We start from the raw sequence: 17,706 nt of genomic DNA, 5'->3' as shown, positions 1-17,706 counted from the left end.
GGAGTCCTCATGCCAAGGATATGGTGGAAGACTGTGCTCTGGTAAAATGGGCCCTTGTGCCTTCTTGCGGTTCTTTCTGCACCAAGACAAAACACATCTAAATACATATGATGATCTGCCTTGATAAAGTCATCTTCTGGACAGCTTCACGTTTCCTGTTGCCTGCAAACCTCACAAAGAGTTGTTCTTTAGTGCAGAACTCCCTGGCAAACTCCATATGTAAACTTGCTGTCCTCTTTGGGTCCAGCCTGTGCAGCCTCTTCTTTTGGTGGAATGCAGTGATAGATGGAAAGAAGGGAGAGTACATGACCCAGATAGAAAGGGGTTACAACTTAGGAAGGAAAGCTGCCCTGGTTCGAAACAAACAATTTGTCAGGGAAAAATAGTAAAAGAATGGCAAGTGGTCAATCAATCACTGGCACAGCTCGCTGAAGTAATGACAAACAAGAAATACAGTTTGAACAGTCTACAGACAACTGTCAATGGGCTCCAAAGGTGGCCCCATCAGAAAAATGAAAACTAAATTGAGGTCTCACTGTGGCATAACAAACAGAGTATAGTGATTACGGGGAAACATATTAGTCAATCTGGTGAGGAAGTGAAGAAAAATCATTGTTCCAGAAGATAGAGGAATGCCAAGAAGGCTGGCAAGAAACCCTTGATAGTCCCTACAGCACACCACTGTTGCACATGGACTAGCACAAATTTGAAGATGTCCAACAGATGGGCCCTTAGGCTATCTACCCTATGTTCAGCTCACAAAGTGACAAATCTAATCCATCTTCTAGATACACCATCTAAGTAGAATGATGGTGAGCAGACAGAATGACATCCACCACTTCTAATGACAAATGGAATGTGGCTAAATTACCCATCTCAATTCCTAGGCATGAACGTGGAGGCTTCAGTAGTTGAGATGTCAGACTTGTACCTCTGATTGAGACAGAAGATCCAATGTGAAAGGAAAACAATTCGTGGGGCACCAGGAGAGGAGCAGAAGGTCTGCATACCCCACTCTTCATAGCTAATCCTGGGTGATGAAGAAGATTTGGGCCCAGTCTTGGCGAATTTTCTAAGGACTAGAGAAATCTAGGGTATAGGAGGAAACATAAAGCAAAAAAGAAACTCCACTTCAAACAAAACGTGATCCCCAAGGCTCCTTGCACCGAATAGTGGAGGGCGCAAAACCCTGGGCACTACTCACTGCAGTAAGTAGCAAAGAAGTTCATTTGGTGAGTGCCCCATTGGGTGAAGATGTGATGAACTATCTTCAGATTGAGACACCACTCATAAACTAAGCTGATGCCGATGTAGGCTGTTGCCTCTGGTGTTCAGTGAGCCCACCACAAGGTTCGCTGCTAGCCAAACATCATAGTGGTGAGCTGAGAAGCCCAAGACCATAGAAGGTGCGACTTCACTACCCTCCTTCTTGAGGGGTCATATTTGTGGTCAAGATCTCGACCATCTGACTACAAAGAGAAGGGGGGAAAGACTTGAGATCTAAGCAAACCACCCTCAGTTCTAGCAGACCGATGTGGTAAATCTGCTCATATGGGGACCTATGGCCTCTGATCTCCATCCTCTACCTCCACATAAGCACCTCCCCCTAGAATGGAGGCTTGCGTCACCACTGTGGCCAAGATAGTGGAGGTTGAAAGAACATCCACAACACTAGATGCTCCTCCATCTAGTGTTATGGATCCAGTACTGAAAATAGCACTCATGCCCAATCTACTGCTCTGGCACCAATTCTGCTACTCTCTTCACAAGGAGGGTTGCTACTTTCTGATCAAGGATGAGAAGATGATCTTCTGTCTGATAAGAACAGGGAGGGGGCACAGGGAGCAGCGTGGTGCAAATATGGGATAATATCATATAACCTCTCTCTATAATCGAAAAGACCCAAAAAGGAGGACATCCAGCCTCCCTCCAATGTCAAATGAGTAGACAAGGGCAAACTAGATCTGCTTCCCTGTAGGGACAGAGGAGGAAGAGGAGGAGGATACTGGCTGTTGACCCGAATGGCCCAGCCTGTTCCACAGCCTCAATACTGTCATTGCACAATGTTCTAGAACTGCTGCTGCTAGTTTGTGTGAGCCCTACAATGGCAAAAATCGAAGCCTTGTACACATTGCCAAAACTTAGGATATTGCCTGTAGTAACACTGAGGGGACTGCAATCCAAGGCAGAGTGCTATAGCATGACTTGTCTTAAAACGCTCTAAGGCAGAGTCGCCTGCTCTCCAAACAGTTGGGGGTCCATCGAAGGGTAAACCCATGATGGTGGGCTGCACAAACGAGAAATAGTCAAAAACTCTGAGCCAGGCATGACCTCTTCCGTGTCACTTAGGATCCCACTTTACTTGCCATACAGTCTTCCGAATCGAAGCCAGACTGAAACATTTCTGGGAATTCATGCCATCCTGGACCAGCTCACAAAAGTAACCATGTAGGAGCTCCAGCAAGTTGTTGGCAACTAGGTCTGTCATATCCTTTAAGTCCCAAGCGAAGCACCTCAAAAAGAAAGCGGTATTGAAGGATTTAAGTCACAAACTGCTTGCAGGAACACTTTCTTGCCCACAGCCTACAATTCTTTAGACTATCTACAGGAGCTTCACCTGGGGAGATCTTCAGCAAATAAGAGGCTTGAACCACTAGTCTTTCTGGTGAATTGTGCACTGAGAGAAAGGCAGGATCAACCTGAGAGGCTGGTACTGACTGGCTATGCTCCTGTTCGCCACAATGAAATAGTAGTATGCCTCTCCCAAGCAGCCAAAATGGGGCATAAAAGAGTATAATTCCAAGGGAGTAGGGCTTCCGATGTTTGAGTTGAAGGATGCTAACCTATGCCTCAAATCAAAATAAGAGGAAGGTTCAAAAGGTTTGCTTCCTTGCTGACTACCACATGATAGGAGGCCACCACTTCAATTCATGGGAGATGTCCAATTTGTGGTAGGCATCCAAGAGGTATTGTGGAGGATCATTCTCATCATCTGCTTTTTGGACGTCCAGTCTACGAGGTTAACTGCCAAAGTGGTCATGTATGGTTTCATCAGAGAAACAGACGCTGAGTTCTTGGCCAAACTGTTGATCCTCAAGGAGATTCTGGGCCTCTCTCTCAGACTGGTGAAGAACTTTGCCACACAACTTAGTAACTGGCACCACCAAAGGCACCAAGAGAGGGAAAGATGGTGACTTTGCAGAAAGGAGTGCCAACAGGGGAGTTGGGAATGAGTGTGGGTGGCGTCAGGACTGAAGAAGGGCAAACCGCACAGAAGGAAGTCCCTTTGGCAGACGGCTATGTGATGTCCTTAGGGGTCCAGTGAGGCCCAAAAAAGCACCCGAGGGCTACAGCTCTCCTGAACACCATAAACATGGCATTCAGGAAAATGCGGGATTGATACCCGAAGAAGAAGGGAATTCGGGGTAGGATAGTTCCTGAGGTGGAGAAGGCACCAGCTTGGGATCAACAGTTGACCTCGAGACAGGGCATGGAAAAGCCATCACCAATTCTGGCTGCAATGATGGCGCTGTAGGGGTCGAAGTGTAACGGTGGGGATCCTATGTTTATCGTCATGTCTCCTTTTCTTTTTCTGCTTATATCTCCTCTCCCTCAAAGTCGAAGTCAGGGACCCCAGTGACCTTGAATGTGGGCAACAGTATTGTTTGCCCCAACAATCTTCTCTGGCACTGGATTTTAAGAGCTTAGGGCCAGATGTAGCAAAGGGTTTTTCCCATTCTGTGTCAATGGGAAAATGTGTTGGTACATGTGGCCCTTAATTTCTAGCTACTTGATGGCTTTAGGATGCATGTTCTGCCAGGACTCAAAGGATCTAGAGTTGTGGTCTGAGTCAATATACCAATGGCAGATGTCATGAGGGTGAGTAATAGACATCTGACCCTTGCAATCCCTCCAAGGTTTAAAGTTTTTGTGAATACATAATAACGCTGTATTAGGAGAGAAATTGCTAAAAACTCTAGAAAGAACTGTCAAAGAGTGACAGAACTCCAGATCTGCGTAGATACACAGAAGAATGGGAACTGACGTAAGCACACCTCGGTGAGCACTTCATGACTCTGGTGATGTCATGATAACGCTTACAAACATAGACAGTGCCACCTACCAGCATCAAATACCTATGGAAAAAATCTATATCCAGTCAGGTGCCTGGGATATTCAAAAGATGAGGAGCCTGTAGGTAGAAGTATCCATCAAACTGTGCCCTCCAGTGTTTCAAAGGAGTGGGTAAAACTCTGGTGACTTTTATTTTAGCTTCCATTTCCTCCTTTAAAAGTATTATTGAAAAGAAGAAATACTGCTGCTCAAGTCAGTACTCACCTGCAGGTTGCTTTGGAGAGACTGAGCCCCGGTAGAAAGCAGATCCGTCTTTAGCAATGGCCCAAACCTGGAAGTATGCGCCAATTGACACTGAGATAAACGGCTGATCCGTTCCAACATGAAGCCATGACGAACCCTAAAGAAAAACAAAGAAGTACGTTTTGTCATTAAGCCTAGACCTACTTGGTCGATTTACCTGCCAACATAATCAAAATTGAGATGATTTTTTAAAAAAGTTCTCTAACATCATAAACATGAATAATGCATTGCTCTCCTTACGGCATGAATCATTGCCAAAAGCATTGAGACACTTTAGACACTCAATTCGATGTTACCACCACTTAGAGTCTTGCATACTAGTTGGGGAAAGGAAAATTACAAGGTGGTGAGAATAGGCTGGGAAAAAAATCCACAAAGATTTCTTCACATAACAAAAAAAAAAAGTGTTTTACAGTGAAAATCTGCACACCTATATCTGCTTCTTTGGGCCTCAATTTTGCAGGGGTGTAACTTGGACAATAAGTTTGGGGGCGAGCTTCAGATTTTCCGACAATCACGGTGGGATAACTTGTTAAAACACATTATAAGACAAGCAAGACATAAGAGGAGCTTAAGGGACAGTGAAAAGAGAGAGGAGAGCGGACCACTAAGGACACAAACACAACATTTTTTCAAACTAATCAACAGTTTTAAGGCCTTCAAACAGAGACGAGAGAGTGTGAGTGTGTATTTTCAGTTTGGGCATGTAATAAACCCAGGTGAAATCCAATAGACACTTCAACATACCCGACTGAAAGCACTTGTACCCAAGTATAAACTACAGAATACATTTTTGTAGGGTGTGTAACTTCCCAAACACCCCTCAGGAAGCTACGCCCCTGCAATTCTGGTGCAAAAAATTTTGATAAAAATGTAAAGGTAGGAACAAAGTGGGCACACATTTTTGGAGCACCATCTTTGTGTGTCCCCTAATCCTATCTTCAGAGCCACTGTGGATTCACATTCCTGACTGTGGTGCTTCATGATTGGGGAGGGCACTGTAACTTGTGTAATAAGGGCATTTTGGTGCCTGCTGAGTCTGATCTTGTGGGTTTCAGTGTACATGGTGTATGGTGAGTGTGTGGGAAGGAGTAGACTAGGTACATCCGACCACCATCGCGGGCTGAGGATATCCCCACATGGAAAAATGTCTAAATGTAGCCACGGGTGCATCAAAGATAGGAAGTGACTAAACTCAAAGCTGTAACCAATGCAGACATGCCCCAATGTCAAACTGCCTTATCATTTAAATCTCAGCAAAGGTTTTATTATTTCCACTTGGAAAGTGCAGGGTGAAACATCACAGGTAAAAGTGAAAACTGTGGGTCTACTTCCACCTGTGGGAAAGCCCCCTTTTTGGCATTGTTAGGACCCACTTTTTGCCTGGTACCTAATGTGATTTTGAATGAAAGGGCACTGGGTCGCTGCTAACCAGGTCCTCAGTGCCAGGTCTCTTTCCCAAAACTGTACTTTTTTTCCCCCCAATTGACACAAACTTTAGCACCCTCTGTAAGTCCCTAGTAAATGGTACCTGTAGGAAGTTGGCTCTGTATGTACTATTTCAAAGTAAGAAGTAGCATGCCCAGAGTCCAAGGGTTCCCCTTAGAGGTAAGATAGTGGCAAAAAGAGATAATTCTAATGCTCTATTTTGTGGTAGTGTGGTCGAGCAGTAGGCTTATCAGAGGGTAGTGTTAAGCATTTGTTGTACACACACAGGCAATAAATGAGGAACACACACTCAAAGACAATTCCAGGCCAATAGGTTTTTATATAGAAACATATTGTTTCTTAGTTTATTTTAAGAACCACAGTTTCAAGATTTACAAACAATACTTTAAATGAACGGTATTACACTCAGGCATCTTAGGAACTTTGAATCATCACAATCACATGTACAGTTTTAGCAAAAATGGCAATAAGCTATTTTAAAATTGGACACAGTGCAAAATTCAACAGTTCCTGGGGGAGGTAAGTATTTGTTAGTTTTCCAGGTAAGTAAAGCACTTACAGGGTTCAAAGTTGGGTCCAAGGTAGCCCACCGTTGGAGGTTCAGGGCAACCCGAAAGTTACCACACCAGCAGCTCAGGGCCGGTCAGGTACAGAGGTCAAAGTGGTGCCCAAAACGCATAGGCTTCAATAGAGAAGGGGGTGCCCTGGTTCCAGTCTGCCAGCAGGTAAGTACCCGCGACTTCGGAGGGCAGACCAGGGGGGTTTTGTAGGGCACCAGGGGGGACACAAGTCAGCACAGAAAGTACACCCTCAGCGGTACGGGGGTGGCCGGGTGCAGTGTGCAAACAGGCGTCGGGTTCGCAATAGGTTTCAATTGGAGACCCAGGGGTCTCTTCAGCGATGCAGGCAGGCAAGGGGGGGGCTCCTCGGGGTAGCCACCACCTGGGCAAGGGAGAGGGCCACCTGGGGGTCTCTTCTGCACTGGAGGTCGGATCCCTCAGGTCCTGGAGGCTGCGGGTGCAGTGTCTTTACCAGGCGTCGGGTTCTTTGAAGCAGTCAGCCATGGTCAGGGGGAGCCTCTGGATTCCCTCTGCAGGCGTCGCTGGGGGGGCTCAGGGGGCTCAACTCTGGCTACTCACAGGGTCGCAGTGGCCGGGAGTCCTCCCTGTAGTGTTGGTTTTCCGCAGGTCAAGCCGGGGGCGTCGAGTTCAGAGTGGGAAGTCTCACGCTTCCGGCGGGAAACGTGTGGTCTTTAAAAGTTGCTTCTTTGTTGCAAAGTTGCAGTCTTAGTGGAACAGGGCCGCTGTCCTCTGGAGTTCTTGGTCCTTTCAGATGCAGGGTAGTCCTCTGAGGCTTCAGAGGTTGCTGGACCCTGGGGGATGCGTCACTGTTGCAGTTTTTTTTTAAGTGGGGAGACAGGCCAGTAGGGCTGGGGCCAAAGCAGTTGGTGTCTCTGTCTTCTCTGCAGGGCTTCAGGTCAGCAGTCCTTCTTCGTCTTCAGGTTGCAGGAATCTAGTTTCCTAGGTTCTGGGGAGCCCCTAAATACTGAATTTAGGGGTGTGTTTAGGTCTGGGAGGGCAGTAGCCAATGGCTATTGTCCTTGAGGGTAGCTACACCCTCTTTGTGCCCCCTCCCTGAGTGGAGGGGGGCACATCCCTATTCCTATTGGGGGAATCCTCCAAAATCAAGATGGATGATTTCTAAAGGCAGGGGTCACCTCAGCTCAGGACACCTTAGGGGCTGTCCTGACAGGTGGGTAACTCCTCCTTGTTTTTCTCATTATCTCCCCTGGACTAGCCACCAAAAGTGGGGGCTGTGTCCAGGGGGCGGGCATCTCCACTAGCTGGAGTGCCCTGGGGCATTGTAACACGAAGCCTGAGCCTTTGAGGCTCACTGCTAGGTGTTACAGTTCCTACAGGGGGGAGGCGTGAAGCACCTCCACCCAGAGCAGGCTTTTGTTTCTGTCCTCAGAGAGCACAAAGGCCCTCACCACATGGGGTCAGAAACTCGTCTCTCAGCAGCAGGCTGGCACAGACTAGTCAGTCCTGCACTGAACAATTGGGTACAATACAGGGGGCATCTCTAAGATGCCCTCTGTGTGCATTTTTTAATAAATCCAACACTGGCACCAGTGTGGGTTTATTATTCTGAGAAGTTTGATACCAAACTTCCCAGTATTCAGTGTAGCCATTATGGAGCTGTGGAGTTCGTTTTTGACAAACTCCCAGACCATATACTTAATATAGCCACAACTGTACTTACAATGTCTAAGAATAGACTTAGACACTGTAGGGGCATATTGCTCCTGCAGCTATGCCCTCACCTGTGGTATAGTGCACCCTGCCTTAGGGCTGTAAGGCCTGCTAGAGGGGTGACTTACCTATGCCACAGGCAGTATTTTGTGTGCATGGCATCCTGAGGGGGATGCCATGTCGACTTTGCCTTTTTCTCCCGACCAACACACACAATCTGCAATGGCAGTGTGCAGGTGTTAGTTGAGGGGTCCCTTAGGGTGGCACAACATATGCTGCAGCCCTTAGGGACCTTCCCTGGTCACAGGGCCCTTGGTACCACTGATACCTTTTACAAGGGACTTATCTGTGTGCCGGGGGGGTGCCAATTGTGGAAACAATGGTACATTTTAGGTGAAAGAACACTGGTACTGGGGCCTGGTTAGCAGGGTCCTAGCACACTTCTCAGTCAAGTCAGCATCAGTATCAGGCAAAAAGTGGGGGGTAACTGCAACAGGGAGCCATTTCCTTACAGTACCGCGGTACATAAGGCCTGGGGTACTAAAGAAGGTCCCCAAGGGCTGCAGCACGATTACGTCATCCTAAGGGACCCCTTACCAACCACACACAGTGCTGCCATCGCAGGCTGTGTGTCTTGGTGCAGACAAAAGTGAAAACACGACCTGTCTACATCCCTGTGTGCCCGGCCCCTTAGTAAAGTATGTGATAATTGTAAGTCATTCCTACAGAAGGCCTTTCAGCCCCAAGACAGGGGTGCATTGTATCGCACATGAGGACATATCTGTACGGACAGATATAGCCCTGCTATGTCTTTGGTCATTCTTAGACATAGTAAGTGAACAGGGAAGCCATTTTAAATGCATATGCTGGACATTGGTCAATACGAGCTCCCCAGCTACATGATGGTTACTCTGAACATAGGGATGTTTGGTATCAAACATCTCGTATTAACAAACTCTCACTGAATCCAGTGACTGAATTATAAAGAATTGCACCCAGAGGGCACCTTAGAGGTGAAAACCTAACTGACACGTTTCTGACCTCCTGAGGTGATGGCCAACACTCTCAGAGACCAGAGACAAACCCTGCTGTGGATAGGAGTGTTAACACCTCTTACAGGCAGGATGGACATTGCAGAGCTGGAAGCTTCAAAGGATCAGACGCCTTTGTTATGCGACACAGGTCACTCCAGGTGGCGAAGATGACCATCCCCTCTGTCCTGACCCCACATTTTGGCTGCAAGACCGGTTGGGAAATTTAGTAAGATTAGGATGTGTGCCCAAACCATGCCAGTCCCACTTAAAAGGAAAACCAGCTGATGTGGACACCACTTTTCAAATTACTCAATCTTTATTTGGAAGGAATTAGCCTTCTAGGGTCAGGGTTATGCCCACTTCGGAGCAGAAGTAGTCATATAGAGGGTGTAGTTACCCCAAAGGTAGGCAACCCATTGGCTACTACCTGGCACTTCCTGTAACACCCCTAAATTGAGTATTTCGGTGGCACCCCTGAAACCAAGAACTCAGATTTCTTGGATCAAGAGAAGAAGGACAAAGAAGAGCGACTGCCTGGTGAGAACAGCAGATGAGCTGTGGACTTTCTGGCACAAAACCCTGCCTGTACGCACCTCTCTCGACAATCCCGACAGAGTGAGACATCCTGCAAGCTGGAGAACTAACAAGGTCTTGGGTAGCCTGCCAGTACTTCAAAAACCAGTGCCAGTCTCTCTTGAAGTAGAGGAGCTATTTCCCTGCAGACAGCAGGCACCACAAAGCGGAGTCCCGTCCATGCCTTGCAGCTCCTCAGCCATGGCCGACACCGCAGACAACCAGGAGGAGGTACCTGTGCTCTGGAACACCAGGATTGTCTCCCCACCAACTGTGAGAACACCAGGACCGATTGGAGCCATGGGACACAGATTATTGTGGTACTGGCGCCCTGAACTAACCACTAACAGTGAGAGTCCTTCTCGGATTCTCAATGCACCAGGACCAAGCAGCCATCAAGAGACTTCAGCACCACTGAGACCCACTTCATTAGTGGCCCAGCAATCCTCATTTTGCCTCTGTCAGCTGTTGGCCCCTAACCGTGAGGAGCATCTTTGAGCACCGGCCCAGTCACCCTAAACACTCTGCACCCGAGCCGCCTGGTCAAGGTACCTAAGACCTAGCTGTGCCCCATTGCTCTATGGCCCCTTGTGACCCAAGACCCCATTTGAGAGTGCTTGGACTTGTCCCCAAGTTCCCCATTGAAGCCTGTTTCCAAGTGACTGCCTTCCTGTAGCGCGACCAGCTACAACCTCACCAGCACCCTGTTCCCAGTGGAATTTAGGGGTCTCCCAACGAACTACTGGTAGTATTTTGGACCTTGAGACCCTACATCTCTAAACCCAGAAGGTGACCCCTGAAACCAACCATACTCACCTTTATGCATAACTGATTTTTTTCTCCCATAGGATCACATTGTGCAAAAAGGAGCACAGATTTGCTTGCTTTACTTACCTGTAAGAATTGATAAAAAAAAAACAGTACTTACTCTTTAAAAATGTTTTTGGATTCAAAACAAATATATAAAAAGCAATGTTATTTTTCTAAATTGGTATCCGATTTATTATTTGAGTGTGTGTCTCATTCATTGCCTATGTGAGTATAACAAATGCTTAGCACTGCCCTCTGATAAACCTAACTGCTCGCCCACACTGCCACAAAAGAGAGCGTTAGTATTATCTACTTTTGTCTCTGTAAACCAATTTGGGGACTCACTGGACTTTCTGCATGGTGTACTTCTTTTTAGTGCACCATGTAGAGAGCCAGCTTCCTAAACAAACTGTTTAAATTTTTCATTAAAAATAACCACTTTACTAATCTCTTAAACATCAAGGAAGACAATTAAATAACAATACAGACTTAGATATTACCCCTTAATACACCCACATTTTTTTCAAAACTTGTTTTAAAAAGTTATAAATAACCTGCATACATTTTAGAGGTTACCTTTGTTTCACTGAAAGTCAGTAATGTATGAGTTTTCAATAACTTTGCACAGTTTGCTTAAATTTGTTTACATACTGATGTAATGGTGCATAAACTTTCAGGTCTGACTTTTGAAACTGTTTTGGCTGTCTAGCCAAACTATTATTTTAAAGAAAAACATTATAGAGGGTACATTCACATTGCGTTTTTTTGTAAGTTCTCTTCATCCAATGGTATTTTCAAATATCAATCACTTTTTGCCCCACACATACAAGCGCATACGTTATGGGGCAGTGGCTTAGGTCACTTCAGCCACTGGCTGTAAGTTATGTGAGTTACACTGTTTGCCTAAAAAGTAGCCCACCAAAAGGCGATTGACTACTTTCTCTGTAGACACCCTCTTTGCTTCTCTTTACCTAAAAACACACGAAGAACTTCTGCTTCAGTTTCAAGTCCCCTGAACATGCTTCTCAGAGCTAAGAGGCAGTGATACATGCCACTGGATCAGCATTTATAACTTCTAATTTCCCACGGATTATCAGCCCATTATTTGGGTCCATTATACATTATCCTACTTAAGGGGTGACGTGGCTGGAGCCACGTCACAAACACTAGCTATACAAAAGTCAGGCACATCTAGTGCTCTGGCATTGTTACAGGTTTAGAATACATGTTATGCAATCATTCCCCTTCAGTCCTACTGCTCACTGACCAGAACTTTTGGGATGTCTCATTGTGAGCTGACAGGCGTGTTTTTGTTTTCCTTTTTATATGTGAACTTCAGTAGCGGTATCAGTACTTGCTTCCTGCAAACACTTCCTCGCACTGCTTACTGGCCATCATCTGCCCTGTTGTAGTGCTCTCTAAGGGGCAGACGAACACCAGAGTTCTACGCTGGCTAGCCCATTCTTCATGTAAACAATATAGAATCTCTTGGAGTCCTTCTTTTCTTTTAGTGGCGTCCCCTTGTCAACAGGGGTAACGGGGAGTATTAAAAAAAGTTTTAAAAAACATACCTTTATGTTGAGAGAGACGGTTCCGTCTCTCCTTCCTTCACGGATTCCCAGAAGCACACAAACTACCAGACTCCCCTCCACTCATGACACTGCTGTCACCTGCATGAGAGCAGCATCATGATTGGTCTGAGCGCCCTGCTTCGGGTGCTCAGACAGAAAGTAGGGCCCTGTGCACCTTCTCCTCCCGGCTGCTGAATACAGCCAGGTGGAGAAATGCAAAGTGTGCATGACTGTTTGGCTGGCCCAACATGGTCGGCCAAAGCGTCATGCACATGGCCCTCCTCCAGCCCACCCCTACCTAGTCCCAACCTAACCCTGCTGCCGGGGAAAAATAAAATGATGATAACATTATGTTATTATCATTTTATTTTTCGATTTCGTCCACTGCATAAAGCAGTGGGGAGATGCTCCTTCGCCTTAGTGGAGGAGCCGCCGCTGTTTTCTTTCCCTTTGTTGGTTCTATTTTGAGTAATGTGCATTTTTGAAAGTAAAAACTTCAAGTCAAATACATACACTCCGTGGAGTAGGGGCACAAACAAATGTAATTTTCACTCTTCAGTTTACTGAATTCTAAAATCAGTCATCTTTCCGGAAAAACGTATGGACTCCAACTTGGCAGGTCAGTCAACAATAATCATAAATAATACAGACAAAACTGCAAACTGTGAGCCTGCCAACCTTAGTCACAAGCAGTGCAGTGAAACCTTCATCCAGGGATAACCACCACATTCCTCCTGCAGAAAACAAGGCATCACTGAGGTGCACAGATCCCCTCTGCAAAGTCCTTCTTTTCTTTCAATAGGATTTCTTCATCTCTTGCGTATCACATGTAGGTTGTACCATTGCTCCTCAGGCCATCACTGCACTACTCAATAAATATCATTTTGATATGACTTCAAACAGCCCAGAGTACAAACATCTTATTTCTTTGCCCCCAACATATCTCAATAAAGGGGGAACCTCGTCCACCCCTCCTCCCTCCCAACCAGAGAAAGAAAAAAGTTAACATCTCCCAGAGTAAGCAAAGGGCAGCCCTCGAAAACAAAAGGTTAGGACAAGGTTGATTTAACTAGAGCTGTCAGGGTGCAGAGACAAATAAGTATCTGCTCTCAGCGTGAACCTGCGCAGACTTACATAATGTTGTCCTCTAAACATATTCAAAGCGCTTATCGTACCATCCTCTCAATCTAAAATGCTCACTCTGCGTAGTATAAAAATGACACAACAGCAAATTATGAGGGCTGTCCAATCAGAAACGTGTGAATTGTAAGCTACAATTAATGAACTGAGGACATTGTATCAGATGATGACAGCATAGCCATGCAGACCCATTCTGTAAAAATCACCATCAAATAGAATGGCTACATTACACCGCTTTTTCATTTTTTCCTTTATGATTATTTCACTTGTTTCATCATCGTTATTCCTTTTCCTATTTATTACATATTACTCGGTTGTACTCCAAGTAATTCATTCGATTATGTGTGTTTAAATAATAATACATAATATTTATAAAAGACAAAGTGTGTCATAACTCCTGTAAACAATGTAGTTACTACTTGTAAGATTCATAAATTACCTCACGAAGAACAGATGGGTATATATCTCAAAAGAAACATTTTATTTATTCTGCACTGCGTTATTTCTATTGCTTTTTTGCAAACATATGTGAACCAACTTCAGAGGGCAGAATCTGTTAGTTTGTATCAGCTGTACACTTTAAATTAATTTAGCATGTTTGCACAAAAAAAAAAAAAAAAATTGCGGGCTTGCCCAGGTCAGACCTATTGACCTCGACAATGCTTGTTTACTCGGCGAAAACAATTATACATTTCTAACAAAAACAATTAATTTGTGCAAGATATTCAAGAGATCAAAATGTGTGAGTAATGAATCAAAGGGCAGGACTACAATCTTTCTTTTAAACAATGGGCTGCAGCGTTTCGACTAGATCATAATTAATTTGTACTTCCAAAAATGCTGACATTGTTTGATACAAATGTATAAATAACTTGCATTTAAAAATGACACCATTAGCCCCAAAGTAACTTCTAAATTGTAAGAAAGAAGCCAGATTGCCGAGTTTAAAGAAAATTATGGAACCATATTCAATGATGTCGTGGCACCTGAGTTTTGCAATAACTAACGCCTACTTCATAGATGTGTTTACTGTAAACAGCAGACTCAATTCTGAATAAACTTTTCAACTCCATCAAATGAGTGCATTCAGGCATGCATGGACATGACCAGGCCTAAGTCAATGGGTACAAGCATCACATTTATTAAAGATTTTGTGCATCTGGACCAGTGCTAAAGGGCATGGTTCAAGCCCCAGCCTGTCCATGCTCATCTGCCCATCTGGCATGTTTTTGGTCATTTCCTGACCACCTTTCACAAAGTGATGGATCATGACCCCTTCTTTTCAACTTGTACCTCGCTGACATTAACAACCATATCAGCACCATGAAAGCCTTCCCACCAAAGTTGGCAGGGGTTAAGATCCATCTCCTCAAAATACCAGGGGCGGTTCCTCCATAGGAGTGTATGGGCGTTGACCCTCTCCCTACTGCACGCCACAATACTAAATAAAATCTAAATTAAAATACTTCATCCATAACACACCGTTCACATGGCATGCATCATTGATTTCTTAATGGGGGTGGGACTACCACGGATCTGTCTCTCCCCACAGTAGGTGTGACTGGGGCAACCAGGTGAGGGTGAGTAACTGCCTGGACTGCACATATCACATTGACAGGTATTTTGCTGTAGCCAGCCTCACAGAGGAAAACTAGGGCAGTAATATACCCTCAAAACACATGATCAGAGTTTTATCTAGAACGCTGGACAGTGAGGCCATCAATGCTATGAAGAGGCGAGGAATTCAACTTTCCCAGTACAATTAATCAGGAGGGCACTGCATTTGCCCTGGAAAATGTCAATGAAGCAGAGTTTATTACGCCTCCGGTTTGGGGGTTATTCCATTGAAAGAATATGGCTTTGGGCGAACTAAAGGTACCATGGAGCGGTCATGCCGGCTCTCCAGAATTCAGTCAGAGTCTCTAATGAACATAACTTGTAACTGTGTCCCTCTAACGCCACTTAAAAGATATTAGCTGCCGCCTCTTTTCCTGCAACTAAACTTGAGAACTTATAAAGACGCAATTGTTGCCTGTCAGTCTGGGAAATTCCCAAAATCTTCAACTCTCTACTTGAAATTTATGCATCAGGCAGCTAAGCTCCTGAATAACAAATTTCTGTGAGCAAGAGCCCCCAGCTCATGGTGGATGTGTATGGACCTTTACAGCACTAACAAAGCTTTTATAGTGGAATTACTAACATGTTAATGATTGTATACGCTGTGCAAGAATGATCAGTGTTTTTAAAATTTAATCATATTGAGTTTTAGGTACAGCTTTGGAAATCTTAGCTATAAATAGTCGTTTCCATTGAACTGCTATGATCCCGCACCAAAGCTTCAAAACGAGGGACAGCAACTTAATATGGAGCCAAGATGGAACTGTATAATTCGCCTATGCACTCAGCCACTTTGAGAGACTTTTATCTGAAAACGTAGCCCCCATCATGCGTTGTGTTGGCTAAGTTATCCGCTATTGCAATAATAGTGTACTAGACCTTATATGAGAAAGCATCACATTTTTTATTACAGATTACCGTTTTTAGTTCTCGTTTTATCTTTTCGTAAAGGTTTTAATTAAGTGAAACAAATGAAGATTTTATTAATTACTTCACAAACGGAGGTTACAATGTGTCAATAACAGCTTGCATTGGTAGATCACATAACGAGGCCAAAATAATCCAGAATATATAACTGTCTGAATCTAAAGTACAGAAAGGGGTATGTTACCCCTTGGCAGAGGATGACAACATCATCAACATTTCGGACATTAGTGGCCTTTCAGAAAAGTGGACATCTGGGAACTTTTCTAAACTGGCTTCCTGCTTATGTCTGGAGAAAATTAAGCTTAATTAATACTACAAGAACTGGCTCTGCATGAGCTAAAGTAAAAGGTACAAGAGGTTCTTCACTTTGCTTTTAATGATCCAAAACAATAGTATGAATGTGAAATTGGATCACTAGTTTAAAAATGAATGTCTAAGCCCCCACAGCCTTTCAAAACTATGGACAAATGCTGTAATTATTCAGGTGGTCCAGAATACTGACATGTGAAAGATCTATTAAAAGAGATGTCAAAACTAATGGCATTTTGCAAATCCAAGCATAATCCTCTGTAAATTCTCCAAGTCAGGAGTTACTCCACTTTACTCATAAGATGTGTTAGGACATTCCCATGTTTGAGGAATATTCACCCATTCATCCTTTAAATTAGAAAACACATAGGCCGATCAGCGCTGGCGCGAGTGTGACTACCCACCGCTGGCCGTGTAATGTTTTCCCCGCTGGGGCGGTGGGCGGAAACAGTGTTTCCGCCTGCTGGCCCAGCAAGGAAAAGGGCCGTAACATTGACAGCAGCTCCAAATGGAGCCGCCGCCAATGTTGGTGTGCGGCGGGTGCAGCAGCACTGGTCGCGTAGATCACTGCCCATAAATCGGGCAGTGACCTGCGCGATGGGGCACTGCACTGGGGCCCCTGCACTGCCCATGCCAAGTGCATGGGCAGTGCAGGGGCCACCAGGGATAGGATGGTGGAAAAAGGGATCATTATCCGAAGGGCAGCGCTGCTTGCAGGGCTGCCCTGTCGGACAATGATTTCCTCTACCGTCATGCTGCCTGGCGGCGGTAGCCTGGTGGTGTGCATTATATGGTGGTTCAGACTGCCGTGGTGGTGGCGGTCTTTGCCGCCGCCGGCATGGCGGTCTGAACCGCTGGGGTTCATAATTCCCCCCATAGTGTTGCTGAGATCAGATGCAGTGTAAATTATTTAAAACTGTTGAAAGCATTTTCCTTCGTGACCACACACCTGTCTAATTACAAAACTACGCTAAAAAATAATCAAAGGTTTGCATTTTCAATGCACTTGCAGCAACTACTTTCACCCTGGTAATTCTAATGAAGAAGGGTGGGCAAAGGGCAAGTTCACGTGACAGGTTAATGCTTCACATGCATTTTATCCAGATATATCAATTGGTAGTAAAGCCTAATAGTACCCTGACTTTCGTAGAAGCACAAGTGCATCATGCAAAAGAACTTCCACAAGTGTCGAGGTTGTAACAGTAATCTGCCAGAGAGTATGCATTTTCATAAAGGTAGTCACCATAGAGGTAGTAACTAACTTGTTAAATGATTCCAGTAACACTTAGCGTAAGCAGGTACATGTATGCCTCAGCACCAGAAGCATACAGGGTCTACCCTAAATGCTAGTTACTGCGGATTACCAATGGTTAGTTCATCATGCTCTCCCAGAACACCACCTGACACAATCCTGCATATCCGGCATGGATCATCAGATACATGCTCTTTTTCATGGCACACAAGTCACATTTCATGCGTAAGCATCAGACAGCATGCACATTGTAACAAAAACACTTTTGTCCTCACTACTCATAGGCACCCCACATTACCAAGACAGTACTGCTGCAAATGGAACATGGTGTGCACTTAAACTACAATATCATAATTTGTTTTATGTAATATATGCCTACTACATGTGTCCTGTTT

The 17,706-nt window shown here is 45.0% G+C and overlaps 1 protein-coding gene across 3 annotated transcripts in view; it reads right to left on the bottom strand.

Annotated features, from left to right (window-relative positions):
* The window catches only part of TECPR1 (tectonin beta-propeller repeat containing 1), a 428,339-nt gene that overhangs the window by 85,785 nt on the left and 324,848 nt on the right, over positions 1-17,706 (bottom strand). For all 3 annotated transcript variants that reach the window (XM_069210138.1, XM_069210137.1, XM_069210139.1), the window contains exon 21: positions 4,339-4,474. In XM_069210138.1, coding sequence (XP_069066239.1) covers positions 4,339-4,474 — 136 coding nt within the window. The remainder of the gene's footprint in view (positions 1-4,338; positions 4,475-17,706) is intronic.

The sequence above is a fragment of the Pleurodeles waltl genome, chromosome 10, assembly GCF_031143425.1.
Source record: "Pleurodeles waltl isolate 20211129_DDA chromosome 10, aPleWal1.hap1.20221129, whole genome shotgun sequence".
NCBI lineage: Eukaryota > Metazoa > Chordata > Amphibia > Caudata > Salamandridae > Pleurodeles > Pleurodeles waltl.
Note: the sequence above shows the minus strand (reverse complement) of the source record. Positions and strands in the feature narration are given on the sequence as shown.